Below are 22,752 nucleotides of genomic sequence, written 5' to 3'. Positions count from 1 at the left end.
CTGGGTGTGAACACCGTTTCAAATACTGTTGAAATACTGTATTCACTGATTTATGTAATAGTTATTGCTTCAAAAAGATGAAAGCAGAGTGCAGGCTGGCTTTTTAATCTGACTTACATAGTGATTTTATACTTTCTATCATCTCATTAATCCATGTGGCTTCACCACTTGCTTTTACCTGTTTGGTTTCTCTAGGTATGTGAGTTTGTGGCTCCTGTATTAAGAGTCTCAGGCCGGGCGCGGTGGCTCACGCTTGTAATCCCAGCACTTTGGGAGGCCGAGGTGGGCGGATCACGAGGTCAGGAGATCGAGACCACGGTGAAACCCCGTCTCTACTAAAAAATACAAAAACATTAGCCGGGCATGGTGGCGGGCGCCTGTAGTCCCAGCTACTCAGAGAGGCTGAGGCAGGAGAATGGCGTGAACCTGGGAGGCGGAGCTTGCAGTGAGCCGAGATTGCGCCACTGCACTCCAGCCTGGGCAACAGAGGGAGACTCCGTCTCGAAAAAAAAAAAAAAAAAAAAAAGAGAAAAAAAAAAAGAGTCTCTTTTATTTTTTTAATATTCAATATTTCATTTCAAAATAATAGTCTGTTTTAATTATGCATTCTACAAGGGAAAAAGAAAAGTCCAAATTTTCACTGGAGAAACATTAAACACCAACTGTCGTAACTAATTTATGCCTGGCTTTCCCCCCAAATGCTTGTTGTCAGAAACCAAAAAGAAAACTTCCCAAATTGCTGTGATAAAATGGGCAGGCATGCAGAAATCCCACACAGGAAGCCCCTCAACAACAGAATAGGAGAATCTCAGCTTTAGTTCTTCAGTTCAAAAAAAAATGTATTCTTAAAAAGGGCAGAGGTTAGCTAGCATCTACAGTACTTTCAGTATGAACGATGGAAAGCCAGAAATGCTTAAACAAAACCACCATTCCAATGACGTCTTTTGCTCTCTTCTTGATGGACACCCAACTGTTTAAGCCTGAAACACAAACGTCACCCTTGATGCTTGCTCTCCCTTATCCCCTACAGTAATTGAATAACCGAGCTCTTCTCTAGTCCATCCATGTCTCCTTTGCCACTGCCACTACCCTAGTTTGGCCACCATAATTGCTCATATAAGACAGTGTCACTACATCATTTCCTGTCTTGGCCCCTCTTCTAACTCCAGCCATACTTAATTTCTTTCAGTTCCTGGAATTCTGCATGCAGTTCCTCACTTCTGAGTCTTCAGATACACTTCTGATACCCGGAAATATACATAGGACAAGTCACAGCGCTAGTTATCAGTAGTGGCCAGAGTCTTAAAATGTTTTATTTTGGTCTACTGTTATCAGATGTCATAATGCTATCTTAATATTAATTTTTAATGCACAGAATAATCTCCAAACTCTGTATCATCAAAGCTAATAAGGTCAGTGTAATTTTTTTTTTGTATTTACAGAAAATTGAAAGCAAATGCAGGCAGTATTCCTCAGTTTTATCAGAAGAACTCCCAAAAAGGGAACTGTCTCCAAGGAAGAGAGATGTTTGAAAATTCAAATACAAATGTAATAAAAAATCTTTTGGCGAGTACTATAAAATTCTAGAAATTAAAGCTTCTACACGGGAATCTAGACTCTTCACTCATCATAAAGAAATCCTTCAATTATACTGTCTCGGTTGCAAGAATCAAAAATTCAAAGGCCATCCTAACGGGAAGCGGACTCAGAAAACAGGAACAGGAAAACAATGGTTTAATTTACGGCACCCAATATTCTTGACATCCTTATCATTAACTGTAATTTAATTAGAGTGATTTTTTTGCTCCTTAATTATTCAACATTGTGTAAAGAATTTTCCATCCAAAGTAATGTGAGGCAGAGCTACCTGAATTTCAGTGGTGATAAGACAAAAATATTTTGGCCCACAGCTCTTTCAGGACCACTCTAAAGAAAAGTTAATTCTGTGAAGTTTAATTTCTATCTTCCTTGGCCCACATTTTTTCTAAGGTAGTGATTTTTGGTGACCTGAAACCCAAGCTGCGCCCCCCTTTTCAATGACTGTCCTAAACGGTTACAAGCCAAACAAGATTGAACACTGACTGACGGCGGGGAGCTGGCAACTCTACTTCCTGTGTTACTTCTCCAAGTGGGGTCTGGGAACACCCTGGGGTACATCGAGCCACAGGATATGCATTGGCCTCAGAAAGCCGATACCATCCAGTGTGGTGAGGGTGCAGGGATGCCAGTGTTCTTACTACTGTTGCTGAGACTGTGAAATGGCACAACCTTCTGTGGGGAAAATAATATTCATTACGGTTTACAATGCAGGCCCTTCGACTCAGTTATTCCACTACTGATTATTTGTACCTGAGCAAATGTGCACACACATAAGTGTGTATTTACTGCAAATCTCAGCTAAAGTCAGTATTAGCTAAAGGCTTAGTGTTGCTATCCACATTTCACATTTCACATAGTATAAATACTGACCATTCATTAATAATAAGTTAATGCTACTAAAAATTGTTTTTGCATCTTAGGTTAAGCATGGGCAGGAATTCAATGGCTACAGGTTACATGGCATTAGTCTGGCTTTAGCTGTATGATGAGGAAAATTAAGTCCATTCTAAGATATGTCGTGTTTGGTAAGGACATTCTAAGGAAATTAGGAAGGCGGGTGCAGGGAAGAAAAAAATGGTATTCATACCTCCTCCTCCAGAATATCACAAGCCAAATGGATGCGGGACACGTCTACTTGATGGGGCTCTGATTTTAACTTCTTGGATCGTAAACTCCAAAGTTTTATACAGGAGTTGTCAAACCCAGCAGCAAGCAACTTGCTATCGGGGGAGATTTCTGCAGTGTTCAACAGCTGCTCTGTGTTATAGAAGGCATAGAAGCAGATGGTAGTGAGGGAGGGAGGCCCATCCTTGACACGCTTAATGCTCTCCTGTAATACCTCTAGGGCAGCCTCATTCTGCAGAATAGGGCTGGGCATGTCAGGGGGCTCCAAACCGTTGTTCTCACTGCGGGAGGAGCTGCCACTGGCATACAGCTGATAGTCTGTTCTCTTGGCAGGCTGCACGTCAAGATGAATATGTAAGGTGAGGACTTTGCACAGGGCAGTATTGTTGTCACTTTGGAGGTAGCGGATAAGGTAGTTGTAGCTGTCTTCTTGGAGACGGACCACGTACTTGTTATCTAGGAATGCTCGAAGCTTGAAGTTAGACAGGATGTCCTGGATGGTTTGAGTGGTCTGTAGCTGCTCAATGACATCCTTCTGGCTAGCATTCTGCAGAAACATTCCATGGAAGCGGCTGTAAAAACTTTCCACTGTGCTCTTGGGACCGTTTTGGACCAGGTTGAGATGGAGGTAGACAAAGAGAGGATAGAGGAGAGGCATCACTTCGTGGCTATGCTGGGAATCAGAATCTATAATGAAAGAAAATGAAGGCTTTATAATCAGCATAATCTTACAGAATAATGTGATCCCTCCTGGGGATCACCACCATCATATAATGCTTTCTTGCCAGGACCCCATTTTTTAAGAGTACTGATGAACTATAAGCCCAACACAGGATTCTGGAATTTCAAAGGCTTTTTGATTGAAGAAAGAGCATGAGCTCTGAAGTCCAGCAAATCAGGGCTTGAAGTTGGGCACAATTCAGGAACTTAATGCCCAGAGTGGTTAAGTGACTTGCCAGAGTTCACAACAATACGGTGGCTTGTACCCAGGTCTTCAAGATTTAGTATTTTTTCCCAATACGTTAGTGTTTCTTCAAATTGGGGACCTCAGATATCTGAGGGTACTTAGACATATTCTTGGAAGATTGAGTTCTTCACAATTTTTTAACTTGATGATAATGTAAAAAATAATCAACACACAGTATATTCAGAATTATCTGGATGTCCGCTTAACAAGTGAGTACTGACAAGTGATTTTAGTGCTCTAGTTTGTGTTTTGTGATTACTTTTGGCATTCATTGTCTCAAGTAAAATCAAAGCACTTATTTTAGTGGGCTCATTAACATGTCTGGCTATACAGGCTGGCGTGTCCTATGTTAACATGACAGCCATCATTAACAATTGTCTCGTCAGCATATTCATTCTGATTTTGTTGGTTAACAAGTTAAATTCTCTCTTGCAGTGAAAATTTACAAATAAGACCATTTTACGTCATTAAGACTCAACTACTTACTAATTTGGGAGTTTAGCGCCATGACACTGTAAGACAGAGAACGTTACTTAAAAGGTGTACAGCTTGAATTCATGGGCGAATGAGAAAAGAACAGAGGTATATTTGACACCTAAGTAAGCGCTCAAGGCATGCTGTGAGGGAGCAAAGCTTTCGAGGTGATTCATACACAGTGGGGAGAGAGCAGGGCCACTGCAGGGCAGAAGCCCCCCCCAAGGAGCTGAGACCAGCCCGTGTCACAGTCACCAGTGCTGTCCAGATGCCTGCTTGCAGTAGCAAGTTAGTTCTGGCAAAATCCATCCGTTACATTCACTCAGTGTTATTTTCAACTTTACTGCTTTTGGGGTTTTGCTTGTCCCTTATCTGTAATGAGTCTGGGTTTCATAAAGAAATATAATAAGCATAAAGGTTTTAGATCTAGTGTAATGTTTGTACATATTTAAATAAATTAAAATAAAAATGTTTTAAGTCAGCACTTATGTTCTGGTACCATTTTTTTTTTTTTTTTTTTTCATGAAAAGGCATCAATACAGGGTTTAAGACTGAGGAATACTCTCGGCCAGGCGCGGTGGCTCACGCTTGTAATCCCAGCACTTTGGGAGGCCGAAGCGGGCGGATCACGAGGTCAGGAGATCGAGACCACAGTGAAACCCCGTCTCTACTAAAAATACACACAAAAAAATTAGCCGGGCGTGGTGGCGGGCGCCTGTAGTCCCAGCTACTCGGAGAGGCTGAGGCAGGAGAATGGCGTGAACTCGGGAGGCGGAGCTTGCAGTGAGCCGAGACTGCGCCACTGCACTCCAGCCTGGGCGACAGAGCGAGACTCCGTCTCAAAAAAACAAAACAAAACAAAACAAGACTGAGGAATACTGCATCAGAGAATCTTGCTCCCTAATTTGATGATAAAAGATATCTGCATGTTATTTCTGCTTAACACCCTATTTCACTTTATCACAAGGTGAATGAATCTGCTGCATAATATTCATAACATGCATTTTAGAATAAATGTATCCCTACTCAAATACATTATTTAGAGGATGAAAAATTACAATCATTCCACTGAACTGGAAGTTAAGACAGCCACTCAGCCACTTTGGGCTCCTCACACCTCTGAATCAATAGGCAAGGAAGGGAGTTACAGTATTGGCTGGGGTAACTGATCCTGCCCAAGAGGAATTGGAACTGCTACACAATGGAGGTAAGGAGGAGTATGTCTGGCTTAAGGAGATCCCTTAGGACATCTCTGTATCCTGCCCTGTGATTACAGTCAATAAAAATGACAACAATCCATACAGGACTATGAATGGCCCACACCCCTGATGAATGAAGGTTTGGGTCACCCGACCAGGTAAACCATGATCAGGTTGCGAGATGAGTGCAAAAGGAATACAGAATAGGTAGTGGAAGGAGGCAACCATGAATACCAGCAACCACCATGTGACCAGCTACAGAAACGAGGACTTTAATAGTATTTCTTATTTTGTTACGAATGTTTGGGTGTGAATATCTATATATAGATATATAAAAAGCAAATATCTTTGTATCCTTTCCTTTCTTGTTCCCTTATCACATAACATCGGATTACTGACTTTATTTTTTTGAGATGGAGTCTCGCTCCGTCACCCAGGCTGGTGTGCAGTGGCACGATCTCGGCTCATTGCATCCTCTGCCTCCTGGGTTCAAGGGATTGTCCTGCCTCAGCCTACTGAGTAGCTACAGGCATGTCACACCATGCTCAGCTAATTTTTGTATTTATTTATTTTTTTTTTAGTAGAGATGGGGTTTCACCATGGTGGCCAGGTTGGTCTTGAGCTCCTGACCTTAAGTGATCCGCCCATCTCAGCCTTCCAAAGTGCTGGGATTAAGGGTGTGAGCCACTGTGCCCAGCCAGATTACTGACTCCATATCATAGTATTTAAGTATTGTTAACTTTACCTCACCGTATCAAAATTAGGGAATATCACAGAGAGGAGTAAACACCATCCAAGGACTTTGCATCCTCCTCCGGGGAAAAGGTTAGTGTGTTTTTTGGTTGTACACAGGATAATTTTACTAGGTTAGGTGGAAGTATGAACTTGTTATTCTCTTTATTTAGAGATTAAGTATGGAATAAGGAGATGCATATGGTGCCAAGTTAATAAGGAGTGGACTTGCGACGTTACTTTTACATGTCAAACTGTGGGGCAGGCACGGTATACAGATATTCAGTCAAACATTATTTTAAATGTTTCTTTCTGTGAAGGTATTTTTTTTCTTTTTTTTTAGATGAGATTAACACGTTTATGTCAGTAGACTTTGAGTAAAGCAGATTACCTTCCATAAAGTGAGTGGCCTCATCCAATCAATCAATCAATCAGTTTAGGCTTTAATAGAAAAATACTCATCTTCCCCTAGTAGAAGGAATTCTGCCAGCAGAGAGCCTTTGGATTTGAACTGCAACACTTACTCTTTCCTGGGTCTCCAGCCTGCTGGCTCGCCCTGATTTTGAATGTGCCAAGCCTCCATAATTGCATGAAACAATTCCTTAAAGCAAACCTCTACATATCCATCCTGCTGGCTCTTGGCTCTGTTTCTTTGGAGAACTGGGACTAGATTTTGGTATTTCTTTTTCCTTTGTATTTTATTGGGATGAAGGATTGTTTTCAATTCCTTAGAAACAAAATTTCAGGCTCATTTTCTAAAATGAGAGGCATTTTAATTGAGTAAGTTTAGAAAAAAACCTAGCTATCAAGAAATAGTGATGTACTACTTTAAAACTTACTGAAATTCACTGTTGCTTCAGCTCATAGGTTCAAAATTGCTTAATTGCTCTCTTGTCTGAAGAGAACAGTGTGCTGGGTATAAAACAAAAAAATTGATCAATTTGGAAGAAGATGAGATTCAGAATTCTAACTCCCATTTTTAATTATTCCCTTGCAATCATAACATACTCTATATTTTACTGAAAGTGTACTCACTTAAAATATATTTTTTTCTAACTGCAAAAGTAACAAACATATCCTCTGAAAGTACACTTTTTCTTCCTTCTATCTACCCACTGAAATGTAATGAATGCCTACCTGGTGCCCAACTCTACTGGTGGTAAATGAGAGAACAATGGAGTTTTTCATGAGTTCATGGAAATTAGTAGTAAAAAGGATACTAAATTAAACAAAACTAATCCTGTCGGTCCTCATTCTCCTCTACCTTTCTTCAAGGTTTGGCTCTATTGACTAGTACTCCTCTGTCCTTTATTCTGAAACCCCACACTACTTGGTCCTGTCATCACTCCCTTTTTGGTTCCTCTTCCTCCTGTCAATCCTCAAATGCTCATTTCACTTTAAAGAATTAACACTGGGTGTGTGCCTCTTAGGAGCCAGGTACTTTACATCCATGATCATGTTTAAGAGTCACAGCTGGCCCTGGTTCAAATCCAGAGGTTGCTTGACTCCAAAGTCTGTGTTCTTCCCACTACACCTCCTGAAGAAAAGGACCTACAGCAATAGGTGAGCTCACAGAACCTCTCATCTACAGACAACCTGTGGAGGAAAAATACATTCAGGTGGATATAGACATAGATACTCTTACATCTTTCCCTAGTATCTTCCTTTGAGATTTTATCATTTCTTAAGACTTTAATTTGCATCTCCATGTAGCTGATGCTACATGTTCTTTATCACAAGTCTTTATCTTTCTCCTAAATCCTAGCCTCAAATTTCCCACTGCAAGCTATGCAGTAGGATGCCACTGTCACGACAATTTAAAAAACATAAACCCTTCTGACTTATTTTCAATAAACCTTCATCTCCACTCCAGTCTTAAAGCCTGAGCCATTGTCACCTCTTCTTCCTCCTTTACTCCTGAGCCTTGGAGATTCCACCTTGGTAATTTAACTATGAAATAAAGCTCCTGCCTTCCAATTCCACAATGCTGTCAAATTCTGGTCCTTTCTCACCTCATTTCTCAAGACTGCCAAGCACTTTAATGATCAGTCTCCCTGCCATTCCTCTTACAAATAATTTTACAAACTGCTTTCAAACTAATATTCATTGATCTCCAGTCTGAAAGCCCCATTCTCAACAAAGCCTTAGTTGTTCCCGTACAATCGTCAAGTCTGCCTTTTTGCTCGTTATTTCTTACCCAAATCACTCCTCTTCCTCCTCCTCTTCCAGTCTACTGAAACTCAATCCATCCTTCAAGTGCTGACTTAAAGCCTACCTCCTGCTCACTAAAGCCTTCTCTGACTACCCCCAACCAAATCACTTTCTCCTTTCATTCTGAATGCAATTTCTATATAATTCAGCAATTGATCTCATGCTGGTCTGTGAAGTGCTTCTGTGATATTCACATTTTATGTAAAAACTTTTACCTATAGTGTTTTTATGTTGGGACTGCTTCTAAAATAGATTAATGAGTATATCTGATACTTTATCTTGGTGCTCAGGAAATAACTATTCATTTGATTTGGTTAACTGCTCTTCAGAGACCTGAGGGTAGAGAAAAATATTCCAGGAGCAGCAGTCCAAAGTGATCAATATATATTAACCCCTTTTAAATAATGATCCTTTAAACCAAAGGATTAAAGAATCAAATTACAGACAAAATAACAGACAACTTTCTCAGTTCAGAAACAAAGTAAGAACTTAAAGGAAATGCTTGATAGATTATAATCTTTTGAAATGTAAAGTTCTGGCCAAACAATTCTAGTGGTAATAATTTTTAATGGTAAACGATGAGTATAAAGTAATCAATCTATAAACCAAAATAATAAACCTGGCCTTACACACACATAGAGTTATCCTAGTTTTACCTGGCCCCCATAATGGTTAGAATTTTAAAGCAAAGAATCTATATTTACTATAGTCTACAGTTGGAGAAAATGGTCAAAATATTACAGGAAATAAGGGTTACAAAATAAAACCCTCTAGTGGGGTTATCTTATCAGTTTTATGGTTGTTGGGTGATAGAATTCATAAGTGGAGAATAATAGTTACAAAAACAAAAAATCATGAAGATTAAGGCTTTAGTAAAATGAGTCTATTATGTTTGGAAAAAAAGGAAGTTCCATTAATTCTGCATATCATATAAATGTTAAATATTTCAGTGCAGTGATCAATTTCCACTAAGGATAAAAAAAGAAAAACTGAATTTATAATAAGAGTTTCTTTCATTGAGAGGTGAGAACTTAGGGATATTTTTTATCATTGGCATTGGTTTCTGAGGTTTTAAGCAACTTTCAGAAAAATTTAACTCAGTTTTTAGAAAGTTATTTTACTCAGTTAAAAAAATATGATATTAATCTCTCCATGACAGATTTATTTTCACCATACTAGTGGTGGGGAAGCTGGTGTAGAAAGAAATGTCTTGGCTGGGTGTGGTGGCTTGTGCCTACAATCTCAGCACTTTGGGAGGCCAAGATAGGAGGACTGCTTGAGGCCTGGAGTTTGAAATCAGCCTGGGCAACACAGTGAGACCCTGTCTCTACAAAAAAATTAAAAAAAATTAGCCAGGTGTGGTGGCACATGCTTGTGGTCCCAGCTACTCAGGAGGCCGAGATGGGAGGATCACTTGATCTCATAAGGTCGAGGCTGCAGTGAGCCATGATCATGCCACTGCACTCCTGCCTGGGCAACAGAACAAGACCCTATCTCAAACAAAAGAAAAAGAAGCAAATTATCTGGCTTCTTTGAGCCTGTCTCCTTCACTCATTCAGCCTGTATTTATGTTAAGTGCTGACTACATGCCAGGGTAGATATTGTCCTAAGATATATTGATATGGTCCCTGCCCTCATGGAGCATATAGTCTAATGAGGAAAACAGACACAAAAGTAAATCACCAAATGTATAATTTTAATAGTGGTATATTCTGACTCATGACAGTGAGATGGCTCTTGTCATGGACATGACTTATTTCCATTATGAGTGACACTCAGATGACCCTAATGACATTACATACATTTTTGTATTTTTTTAATCACTGAAGCATAGGTGTATAATAAAATAAACTCAATGGCATAATTTTATTGTTACAGAATTGCCATGATTTTTGCAGTGAAGTATTAATACACTCGGTTGATTGCTAAAGTGAGTTATCCTGGTGTAAATTTTTATGTTCACATCCCTTTCCGATTTATCTTCTGGGGCTCTTAATGTTTTTCTTCCTAATATGTGGTACAGTATCTTTTTTATTTTTACCTAATATGTGGTACAGTATCTGCCACTCACAAACTGGTCTAAACAACAACTTCTAGTATTTTTGCCTGTTCATTCATAAGGACTATTTACTTGCACTTTTGGAAATAAGGGGCAAAGACCATTGTGAAATGTACTATATTATTAGTAGAGATATAATGTACATTTCAAATGTGCTGTATTTAAGGATGGTTCTCAGCACAGCTGACAGTTTTTACTTATTCAATACAAGTCACAAGTCACTGTGCTGAATGCCATGAATGAAACAGTGAATAAAACACACAGAGCTCTGCCCTTGTCAACTTAAACCTCATGATTGAACTCTTCAGGAATTCCAACGGACCATAAGTTTGAATGCAAGAACTGTGTTAAGAGTACCTTCGAATCCCTAGTACCTCACACCAATTGTGGAATATAGTTGGTTCTGAGGGAAATCTGCATTACTCTATTTTTTTATTTTTCTTTTTACTGCTCCTTGTGGAGCAGGGCTAACTCACAAGCAGTGTGCCCAGAGTTGGTCTGTATTACTCTGTTTTCTTAATAAGAAAAGGTTCTAGAGCTGAGTACTTACCAGTGAGAAAATTCCGCAGTCGTCCAAACTGTACTTCATATTGCTGGGGTTCTGCCTGGCAAGGGGCTGCAGACACTATGTTGGCACAACCAGATTCTGATTGCACTAAAGAGAAGAAGATACACAAGTTAGGACGAGAAACAGAGAGACGATTATTAACCCAGTATGTGGCAGGATGGGTGGAGGAACGTGTTGTGTGCACATGCACAGCAACTGACATTTCAGCAGGTTTCCAAAGCATGCTCGGTCCTGGTTAAATACGACAGACTGATGACACTTGTTTCTCTCCCCTCCCTCCTGAAGCCCAATAAATGAGGGCCAGGGAAGGAAAGGCATAAAGCACAGGACAAGGTGAATGAGAGAGGACAGGTACATAAATTCATGAGATTCATCAGGAAATGTTTGACCCTATGTTCTGACATTTCACAGGTGCCTTGGTGTGGGTTCATTGTCAACCACCGTGCTGGGCACTTAGTGGGCCCTTTCAATCTGGAAATTCATGTCTTCTAGTTCTGTGAAGTTTTCTGGAATCATTTTGATAACTCCCTATCTTCCGAGACTCCTACAATTTCAAGGTGGGATATCCTGAACCAATCCTTTAATTTTTTTCTCCTATTACTCCATTTCTTTGTCTTTTTGCTCTATTTTCTGAAAGCCTTCCTCACCTTTCAGCCCTTCTACTGATTATTTCCCCCTAGATGACTTATAATACCTAATGAGTTTTTATTTTTTACTATCATGTACCTAATTGATAACTTTTTTGTTCTCAACATTCTCTTTTTTCCCCAAACAGGCTATGCTTTTTGAATCTTAAGTATTTGAAACAAGGTATTTTTGAAGTTTTCTTCTGTTTCTTTCCATCTGCCCTTCTTATGAAATATGTTTCTTCCAGGGTTCAATGCCCCTGGCTGTCTTACAGTGAGGCACTCTGGGTGGTGAGGCTCATCCTCCAGGGTGACCAGGGTGAGCAATGTCCCAACATCACTGTCTTTTCATCTTTCTTCTTGGGCAAGTTGGACTCACCAGGGAAGGATCGTTTACTTGCCTTCCCAGAGCAGGTGTGCCTGGCTGCAGTATTCCAGGCATATGAATTGGTGCAGGGGAAACAAGGCTAGAGTCTCAATATTCAGTATGTAAACACACACTTAATCTCCAATTTGTGAGTTTATGCTTTCTAAAAACAGAACACAGAAACCATTCTCCTCCTGTTTACAAGAGGAGTGGGGAACTCTGGGGAAAGAAGGTGGCTAAAAACCAAGGAAAGCCACCTTTAACCGTGTCCTGAATGAAACATGAATGCATTTTGGACAATGGAATATGGATGGAGAAATGGTGACGAATGTGGCAGGACTGAGGGAGCCATAACAGGAAATACATAGAAAGGGAAACACAGGTGAGAGGAAAGCCAACCTACTCCAGGAGAAGGAAGAGACAACCAGAAGCAAGGACCTGCTGCAAGCCTGCATGCAAGGGCAGGACTCCTCCTCCTTCTTCTTGCCCCCACCTTTAGTTATTCTGTCACTAAGTCCTACAGATTCCTAAAATTTATTCTCTCCTCTCCACTCCCATTACCACTTCCTCAACTGAGGCTGTCCTCACTTCTCACTGGACTGCATCTTTTAACTAGTTTCCTCCATTCTAATCTGGGCTGCCTTATCAATACTGCCACCAGACTGAGTTTTCTAAAATTCACATTTGAAAACTTGGATACCCTCCTCCAATTTGTTCCCTGGTATACATCTAATGGTTCCTTTGCAACTTAGCTCACTCTTTCAACTATTTAGTGACCTCCAACTATATGTCAGGAGTCACAAGGCCTTTGGGGAGCCTTCCTTGGCTTGCCAGCCTAATTTGGATGATCTTTTCTGCTATCACTGAACCTCCCCCCTCACAGAACTTACTACCTCATGCTCTTCTACAATCACTGACTTACCTGCCTCACTTCCCAATTAGAACACTTAGCTTCTCAGAGCTAGGGTCAAATTGTAGCTATCTCTAGAACTTTTCAGCACTTGGCCTATAGCAGATGTTCACTAAATGTCTGCTGAAAAAAGAATTCTTCAGATTACTCAATTAATGGAAAAATCTAGGACAAAATCTTCTGATAATCATATTTCATGTTTCTCACTTTTCCTGGTGGTTTTCCAGTAACAACACTTTCTCCTAATAAGCTATTCTACTGAAACTAAGACAACTTACACGAGCAAAGTTCTGGAAGACTGTTTAATATTGTTCATTCCTACTTTCTATCAACAACAGCAAGAATTACTGCTCCCTGGTTCCAAAGGAGGCAGGGCAGCAGATTTTTTAAGTGGCTGGGACGGCATGTTCAGAAGGAATTCTCTACAGTGGGACAGAGGCCTTGTAAATGGACTCCCCTATTCGAACAATAAGGCAGTTAGTATTCTATACCAAGGCCATCAACTGGCCCTGTTTTTTGGTCAAGGGTATCTCTGAGGAGTTTGAAGGGAAGGAAGAATGGGTGGATCTGACCCTGAAATATGTGATGGCAGGCTGCTGACTGGGCTTCTGTTAGTGTTTCAAAGGAAGTCAGGAACCACTCCTTTGAGAGCATCCTCAGGTTGTTACTGTCCTAGCACTCTCTTCCTATGGCAATGTCAATGAGCCCTGGGTCCTTGACTTTGAAGGTATATGAAAAGAGGGATCTGAGGTAACTGCTGCTACTAAGATGGAGGATGAAACCATTAAGAAATGGAGCACGTGGTGAAAAACATTTGGAAGAGCACAGAAAGTCCAGGAACAAAGAAGAGAGAAGAATGTAGCCTGAGCATATAAGAAAGGGAACCAGGGCTGAGCTGCAGAAATTACTGCTAACTCCACCTCCACACACAGCCATTAAAGTAGTTTGTAATCACCCTAAAGCATCCCAGCAATTTTTTTCTCCCCCAGAATCACTAGTAAATAAATTCAGTACAAGAAAGTCCTGTTATACAGTGGCTCACACCTATAATCCCAGCACTTTGGGAGGCCAAGGTGGGAGGATCACTTGAGGCCAGGAGGTCATGACTAGCCTGGACAACATGGTAAGACCCCACCTCTAACAAGAATAACAAGCAAAAAAAAAAAAATTAGCCAGGTGGTTGTGCATGACTGTGGTCCAAGCTACTTGGTAGGCTGAGATGGAGGATCACTTGAGCCTGGGAGGTTGAGGCTGCAGTGAGCTGTGACTGCATCACTGCACTCCAGTCTGGGTGATGGAGAAAGACCCTGTCTCAAAAAAAAAAAAAAAAAAAAAAAGAAGAAGAAAGAAGAAGAAGAAAGTCATAAAGTCATATTACATAAAAACATGAACTCACAAAATAGCTAACAATTATAGTCGGCCCTCTGTATCTGTGGGTTTCACATCCATGGATTCAAACAACTGCAAATCAAAAATATTTGGGGGAAAAAAACACCAAAGTCCCAAGAAGCAAATTTTGAATTTACCAGGTGCTGAATACTATGATGAATCCATGTGAATGAGGTGATATGTAGGCTGTATTAGGAATTATAAGTAATCTAGAGACGATTTAAAGAATACAGGAGGATGTCTGTAGCTGTAACCTGCTATGCCAAATATTATACCACATCTTATCAGGCAGGGACTTGAGTATCTGTGGATTTTGGTATTCATGGAGGGGTCCTGGAACCAATCCTTTATGGATACTGAAGGATGACTATACTTATTAATCCAGATGGAGTCAACTCAAGCTTTTCTAAAATAGAATTGGATTTCAAAACATTAAAAAACAAAAACAAATTTAAAAAACTTCAGCAATGTGTCTATAATAATATTTCCAACTACGGATCTTGAAGTACCAATTTATTCAACAAACCTGACTTCCACATGTGAGGCTCCATGCTGGAGGAGAGGGGACCTGTGCAAGAAGGGGACAGAGGGAGACCCTGTCCCTAAGCATCTTGTAGGTTAATTGTTTACAGAAGGAAAAAGTTGCACATACTTTCAGGTATGGATAAAGTAACTGAGAAGTCCTGAGGAAGGAAATGACTTTAGCCAGAGGAACCACAGAGGTTATTAGAAGTGACATGTGAGCATGGCTCTGAATGACAGACAGGGTCTCTGAGGCCAACATCATTCACTTAACGTAGCTCACTGAGGTTTTTGGTCAGTCTGCTCTCTCCGGCACTGTCTTGAGAAGAGAAGTAATTCCACATGGATATTGACGTGAGTTCTCCTGCTCCAGGCTCACCCCACCAGACAAGCCCCCACCATTACCTGTTAGATTGGCCGCCATCTCTTCAGCAGTCTGTGACAGCCGCAGTCCTTGCTTCAGGGGACCATCTGAGTCCACGTACTGCCGGCGTTTGAGGTAGCAGGACACTGCCATCTGAATCTGCTCGGTACGCACTCGTTTCATGACCTTTAAGGGAGGTAACGACAGGATACAGAGACATCAGGGGCCTGGGAGAGCAACCTATCCAACTGCACCATCGCAGATGGGTAGGATACATGGGAGAGAAAGACCAGCCACGTGGCTAAGTGGCCTAGTTAAGACGCAAATCTAAGTTCCCTAATACCAACGTGGTATACTCTTCCATTTTGTCTGTTTCTCCAATGACAATACAGCCAACTTCAATTATAGAAAATAGGAAAAGCATGGATAATAAAGTCCTTAGATCACCCCCAAACTCTGTTTAATACCAAGATTCCAATCAGCCCCATGAAACTTTTCATTAGAGAAGCTAACAAAAAGCAAACAGGGCCAGTCTGAAATTTAGGGCCTTTGATTTCTCCTGCCTACTCTGTGAGAAAGGTGTTAATTAGCAGTGAACTAGCCAAAAAAGCAGGCAGGAGGCAGTGCCAAATCAAAGACCACAGAAACTGGATAAATAGATGTTAACAAAGTATGAAGTTAACAGTGGTGAAGGGGATTGTGATATTTTTGCTTAATAGCCAGGAAAAGACTGCCAGCTCTAAGTTAGGGATTTGCAAAATGTGTTTTCATTTTATTTTATTTAATTAATTATTTAATTTATTTTTTGAGACAGAGTCTCACTCTGTCGCCCAGGCTGGAGTGCGGTGGTGCAATCTCAGCTCACTGCAAGCTCTGCCTCTTGGGTTCACGCCATTCTCCTGCCTCAGCCTCCCAGGTAGCTGGGACTACAGGCACCCACCACCACGCCCAGCTAATTTTTTGTATTTTTAGTAGAGACGGGGTTTCACCCTGTTAGCCAGGATGGTCTCAATCTCCTGACATTGTGATCTGCCCACCTTGGCCTCCCAAAGTGTTGGGATTACAGGCGTGAGCCACCACACCCCGCCATGTTTTCATTTTAATTTTTTGCTCTTTATTTAAACCACAGGTATAGAAAGGCAGCACAACACTAAGAGGGTATGTATATGTGTCAGCATATGTCTCATAAATTCCTGTAAGAAAGGAAAGGAAAGTGGTAGGAAGTGACCTGAACAGAAGTAAATTATTTTTGAATAATTCAAGCTAATTTGTAGGTTCACAAAAATAAAAAGGGAAAAAGAAAAAAAAAAAAGAAGAGGCACTGTTTCCTTTGACTATTGAGTTTATTATCAAGAATGACAGGAACCCCTAGTATTGCCATGGCCTCAAACACTACTTTGCCAGAAATAAATACTGCAGTCCAGATGACCAATGACAGCTGGATGAATTTTGCGGTTCACTTCTGTCATGTAAAACATACTTTCCCCTCCAGGACCAAAATATTGTGTCCATTTTGGAATGCGTTTCATGTACACATACACAAAAGATCATCCCAAACAAAGTAACATTCTCTAAATCAAGGTTTCCCAGTTGTTTTGTGTGGGAGATCTGTTTTTGATCATTTATTTGGATGTGTTTTTAGTTTTCAGTTTCAGTTACATCCATTAGTATTTTCCTTTGAGAGTTCTACCATTCTTTCATTTTATTTTATTTTTTTTTTGAGACAGTGTCTTGCTCTGTCGCCCAGACTGGAGTGCAATGGCATGATCTCAGCTCACTGCAACCTCCACCTCCCGGGTTCAAGTGATTCCCTGCCTTAGCCTCCCAAGTAGCTGGGATTACAGGCCCACGCTACCACACCTGGCTAATTTTTATATTTTTAGTAGAGATGGGGTTTCACCATGTTGGCCAGGCTGGTCTCGAACTCCTGACCTCAAGTGACTTGCCTGCCTTGGCCTCTGAAAGTGCTGGGATTACAGGTGTGAGCCACCGTGCGTGCCCTTCCATTCTTTTTTAAGATGTAAAATTCCACCTTTTCCAGAAGTCTATTTATTTTTATTTTTTAGTAGAGAAGGGGTTTTGCTATGTTGCCCAGGGTGTTCTCAAACTCCTGGGCTCAAGCAATTCTCCTGCCTTGGCCTCCCAAATTGTTGGGATTACAGGCATGAGCTACCATGCCTGGTCTTATTTTTCTTTAAACATAAAAAAATTATTTGTATCCAATTTTCGTCCATCTGCAGTTTCTTCTAGTGTATGTGTGGTGAATAACCAAACAAATGTTTTGCCCAGTGACTGTAGCTAACACACTGTCCCAATACCATTTGCAAGTAATTATTTCCTTCTAAACTGATTTGTGGGAGCCCTTTAAAAATATACTCTGAAGACCTATTTTTCAATTCCCTACAAGTCATAAAATGGAGGAAACTGTGAAGGCTAGAGACACGCTCACAAGTATATATACATATAAATATAAAATGTTAGGACATTATATATATGTTAAACTATATGCACAGAAAGATTACATTATCTGTGCATTTTATTTCTAGATTGCCAAAGAGTTCAAAATATTTGTTACAAAGAAGGGGTACTAGGTGTGTGATTGTTAAAAAGAAGGGACACTGTGGCTGTGAATCAGTGACATAATGAAACACAATAATAAATTTCCAAATATTGAACTCTCTTCTCACTATGAAATTTACCTTGCTGGGTATGGTGTATTATTCTTTCACTGTATTGATGACTTAGGTTACTTTTTAATTAAGCTGTTTTTTTAAATTGCTAATACAGGGATTCTGATACTCTGAGAGTGGTGTCTCTGTTCCCATTCTCTGTGGCCACTGATCAGCACTGCTCTATCAGTGATCCTCCAACCTGGCTATACATAAGAATCCCGTGAGTGTGTGGATATGTATAAATAATTTCAGCCCTGCAGATTCTGGTTCAGTGTTACATTTAGAGGAAAAAAGTTAAATGCACACAGAGGCTGTGACAGTACCGTCCTTTCCCGTGTGGCCCAAAGTCAAGACGAGTCAATCCAACCAGTGCCTCTTCCTATCACTTGCTAAAGCTGCTTTTCACCTAACTTCAAGAGCTCCTAATCTGCGGACTTTCCCAAACCAGCCCAATTCCCTACTCTAGCTGAGACTGAAATCTTTCCGGCTTCCACACTGCTGATCTTTGCTGACTTGGGAATGCATGCACATATTGATGTACATCTGTGAGCACTCCAGGCAGATGGGCCTGGATCTCTCAGATCACCTCTGACAAGAAAAAACCCTGTGTGTGAAAGACACGTGAATGACTGATCGTGAGAACAGACTCTGCGATGACACAGTGTGTTCAAAGTGGGACAATATACCTATGTGTCTGAGGAGGAAGGGAAAAGATGGGAAGTTATGAAAGAGTAAACAGAACGGAGTAACAATGAATGATAGTCAACACTGACCATATTTAAGATTGCTAGAAGCTAGTTTGTAATACCGAGTCTAACAAATGTGCTTAAATTAGCTGCCCCAAACAGCAATTTCTCTGAGACCAAACTACCATTTACGATAAGGGCGCTTCCCTGAGGGTGGGTGGTGAGCCGACTGTAGGGCCATGGATCTTAAGAGCAGGAATTCTGGCAGTGACTCTCTTGCATAACCACGCTAAATACAAATACTAGAGACAAGACCCAATCAACTTAGCTGGGTTTTATTCCAATGTACATATATTTCAAGTGACATGGATAATTAATGAACCTGAGATAAATCAGTCCCCTCCATCCAGATTGATTTTCAGAGTACTAATATCCAAAAAGGGACATGTGAAGAAAAAAACTCTCCTTAAACTAGACCTAAGTCTCTGGAGAGACTCATACATGAGACAAACAGTGCAGTTTCGTTACCTGCCTAGCTTTTCCTATAATTATAAAATCTTTCAAACTGAAATTGGATTTAGATATAATTATACTCTTTGTTAATATTTCAGAATTTCTCATAATTTTCAATTTATATAAAATACTTAACTTTCAGAGGTAAAAACAGATGTCAAATACTCTGCTCTTCATATCACATTATTAGTATTTCTGGAAATCAAAATGAGGATTTTGACACAATGTATATCTATTCTCATGTATCAACAGTTGCCAGATACTTCAACCAAGTTGCTGTATAAAATCCCACACGATCATTTCAATGTAACAACTCTGCAGGGAAAACCACAGCCACACTTAATATTCAACACATAAACATGGGGAGGTGGAGATACATGGAACCCAGGCATCCTCTTAAGATGCTGTCAGTGTGGAACTCTAGTCTGGTCAATCCCTTCAGTGGTTACACGCTGCATCCAATCCCTCCACCCCCACCCCCGTTAGGCTCTAATGTACACAGTCAGTAGAGGAGTGCTGGGAGGCACCCTCACCCACCATGTCACAGGTTAAAGTACTACACAGTTCCAGGAAATGCCAAAAGAGTACTACCTGGCTCCCCCATCCCTCCCCCTGCCCCAATAAGGTGGCAGTTTTGAGTAGGGGTAAGTTCAAGATAAATTCAGGCAAACTCACTACACAATCCTCAAATCAGCTCTTCAACTGAGACTTCTGACTGTTGGCTTTTGAGTAATTGCATTTTTTTTCCAATGGTAAATTTATGCTTGTAACAGATGAAAAAAATTATTTTTGCATTTTTTTTGTAAAGTGTCTACTAGGTAACTCAAGTTATTAGTTCTCTTCACTCACAGCAACTAAATGGTTATAATATCAAAAGATCAGTCTAAGTAGGACCTAAAACCCTAGCTTTGCATTAATCATCATGATAAAGTGTATTCAGTTAGCTTTGTGAAAATACAAATCACAACTGAAAAATAAATGAGCCATATTACTTTCAGTTTCAGTCATACCTCATATAATTTAAAAATTATGATAGCCTTTCATATTCAATCTTTGCTCAGACTGACATAAATACACTTGAACTAGAAGCTGTGTTTTTTCCCATGGTGTCCTAAGAAATAAAATGGCACATGGATAAGGCCGTAGCTGGGCTCAGGACGCAGTGAAGAATGTGGCCTTTTGGTGGGGATGGCAGCAGTGGTAGAAAGTAGGTGGAAATCACGAAATCCAGTAAACAGATGTCATGAGAAGTAGATTTCCTCCAGCATCAGCTGGGACCTCCATGATGTTCCAGAAGTCTTGTTTCATCAACTACTTACCCTACAGACTTCCACTTACGCTATTCTAAACCTTCACCAGTCTCCTCACCCAGCCAGCTGACCCTGCTTCTGACCTCAGCGGGCTACTGAGACTTGGGATTCCTTAACTTTTTGATCTAACCGGTCACTTTCCAGCACCACCCATCATGATCTCTCAGCTGGATGTGATGCTGCTGAACTCACCTCCTACTTGAAACTCTCTTGGTCCCTCCCACTGCAAGCTTCTCTTGTGGCTCTGCCCTCCCATTACTGTCTGCCACTGCTTCTTCACATTCCCTGCTTCACCACACCACTATGCAAGACTTACAGTCAGACCACCTTCCTGAACTCAGTCGATTAACAGACATTTCCACCTGCAATACCTCTTCCTTCTCCCGGTTTTCTTAGCCAGCTTAATGGTGCCATTATCCACCATTAAAGCAAAAACAAAACAAAAGAAAACAAAACAACCAAAAAGCCAGTCATGATAAGATTCTGTTCTCTCTCTCTCTTACTTCAAAGAGCCACCAACTCCTATTCTAAATGGGAATTCTCTCTCAACTTAAAAAAAAAAATGCGGCTAGTGCAACCATTTCTGCTGCCCCATCCTGACCGTTTGCTATTTGACAGCACAAATTGCTTCTCGCTCTCTTTAGAGAAGTGGTCTGGCTATACTGCCCAGGCTGGTCTCCATCCTCTGGGCTCATGATCCTCCCAGCTCAGCCTCCCAAGTAGCTAGGATTATAGGTGTATGCCACTATGCCCGACTCTACAAATCACTTCTCAATTGGACTATTCCAATATTCTTCCACCTTTAGGCCCTCCTCATATGGCCCTTTGAAAAGCAGCCAAAGTACATGACAAATCTAATGATGTTACAACCAAGCCTAAATCACCCCAACCCTCATGCAGGTTGTCCTCTCTTGCCATCACTCTTCCTCAGTTCCCCTAAACAGATGGAGAGTTCCCTGAGGACAGGGCTTATCTTTGAAACTCATCATAAAAATAAAGTGAGTGCTATCTAGCTTCTTGGAATTCTTGAGAGTTTATTTTAAGCTCATGTTCTTTTTGAATTTCTACTTTAATACTGTTTCACAGCACAGAAAAACTGCTTTTATACAAAATCTTATTAACACGGAAGAGTGTGGCACAATCTACAGAATGGCTCTCCACATTACTTACTATGCTTGACTACATAAAGAAAACTTTCACAAATGCTCTATTTGCAAACACCACTGCAGACAGAAATAGGATGTCCTGTTCTCAAAATAAGGGATAAGATGTTTTCCTATGCTTATCACCATTCCTGAAACTGAATTCAAATGCAGTACATGAGGATTTGGAGACGCTTCATTAAAACATTTATATGTGTGTGTGTGCGTGTCTCAAAGTGGATGGAATGATCTTCAGTTTTTCATTCCAGAGCAGTACTGTCCAAGAGGACTTTTGGCAAATGACGGAGGTGTTCTAAGTCTGCATTGTTCACAACAGTAGTCACTGGCCACACAGGGCGATTGGGCAATGAAAATATGACCAGTGCAACTAAGGAACTGAATTGTTTTAACTAATTTTAATTTAAGTAGTCATATGTGGCCAATGATTACTGTATTGGACAACCGACTTCTACAGAATGACATTACCTGGTGAAACTAATGCATCAGCATCTTAGCTTAAAAAAGTTAATTCACAAAGTTTTGCATAACGCTTCTGCTTACTAATGACAAAGTCTCCAAAAGTTAGTATTTTGTTTTAAAAACACAGCTACCTTTTATTATTGCCAAACATCGTAAAGTTATTAACATACCCATACACCTTGATACACCTTACTGGGAGGATATCTTCTTTGACTACTAAACAATTATAAATGGAAGTATTTTATAGTGTTTTCTAAACACTGACAATATACAACACTCTTCAAATCTTCTTTAAATTAAAAAATAAGAAGGAAAAAGACAATTTGCTTCAGCAGAGACAGAGTAGCAGCTAATTTCTTTCTGTAAAATGTCCAACTAAAAGGTAAGCCCAAACCTATGACTACCTTACCTTTGCAACAAGAAAATTAAAAAGAAAACATTTTAGTCAACTTTAATTTTAAAAAAGAGAAACTCTGAGGGTTATAGATGAAAATCAAATGTCTATAATCTCTATTAATTTACACATATCTAAAATATATAAGGCAATATATTAATTCACTAAACAAATTCACTCCAACTATTCATGAATATCTTAAACACTAGTGTCTGTGATGAATTAAGCCACTATGAATCATCAAATTCCATTTCCAGAGCACTTTACCTTTCCCATGTACTAAATCAGTTACAATAAAGCACTTCTTAAATCCATATGCTCTTGCTGGAAATCTCAACCTAAGCCATCAGTGCCTGTTCGGGTGAGCAGAACTTCTTTTCATTCATCATCATATATATATACACACACATATATATGTGTATATATATTATACATGTAAACAT

The 22,752-nt window shown here is 40.2% G+C and overlaps 1 protein-coding gene across 2 annotated transcripts in view; it reads right to left on the bottom strand.

Annotated features, from left to right (window-relative positions):
• The window catches only part of TAF5L (TATA-box binding protein associated factor 5 like), a 33,392-nt gene that overhangs the window by 6,668 nt on the left and 3,972 nt on the right, over positions 1–22,752 (bottom strand). For both annotated transcript variants that reach the window (XM_030812718.1, XM_030812719.1), the window contains exons 2-4: positions 15,154–15,298; positions 10,917–11,021; positions 2,687–3,411 (exon numbers count right to left, since the gene is read on the bottom strand). In XM_030812718.1, coding sequence (XP_030668578.1) covers positions 2,687–3,411; positions 10,917–11,021; positions 15,154–15,295 — 972 coding nt within the window. In that variant the 5' untranslated portion in view covers positions 15,296–15,298. The remainder of the gene's footprint in view (positions 1–2,686; positions 3,412–10,916; positions 11,022–15,153; positions 15,299–22,752) is intronic.

The sequence above is a fragment of the Nomascus leucogenys genome, chromosome 5 (assembly GCF_006542625.1).
Source record: "Nomascus leucogenys isolate Asia chromosome 5, Asia_NLE_v1, whole genome shotgun sequence".
NCBI classification, from domain to species: Eukaryota; Metazoa; Chordata; class Mammalia; order Primates; family Hylobatidae; genus Nomascus; species Nomascus leucogenys.
The sequence above is the reverse complement of the archived record's forward strand: the minus strand, read 5'-3'. Positions and strand labels throughout refer to the sequence as shown.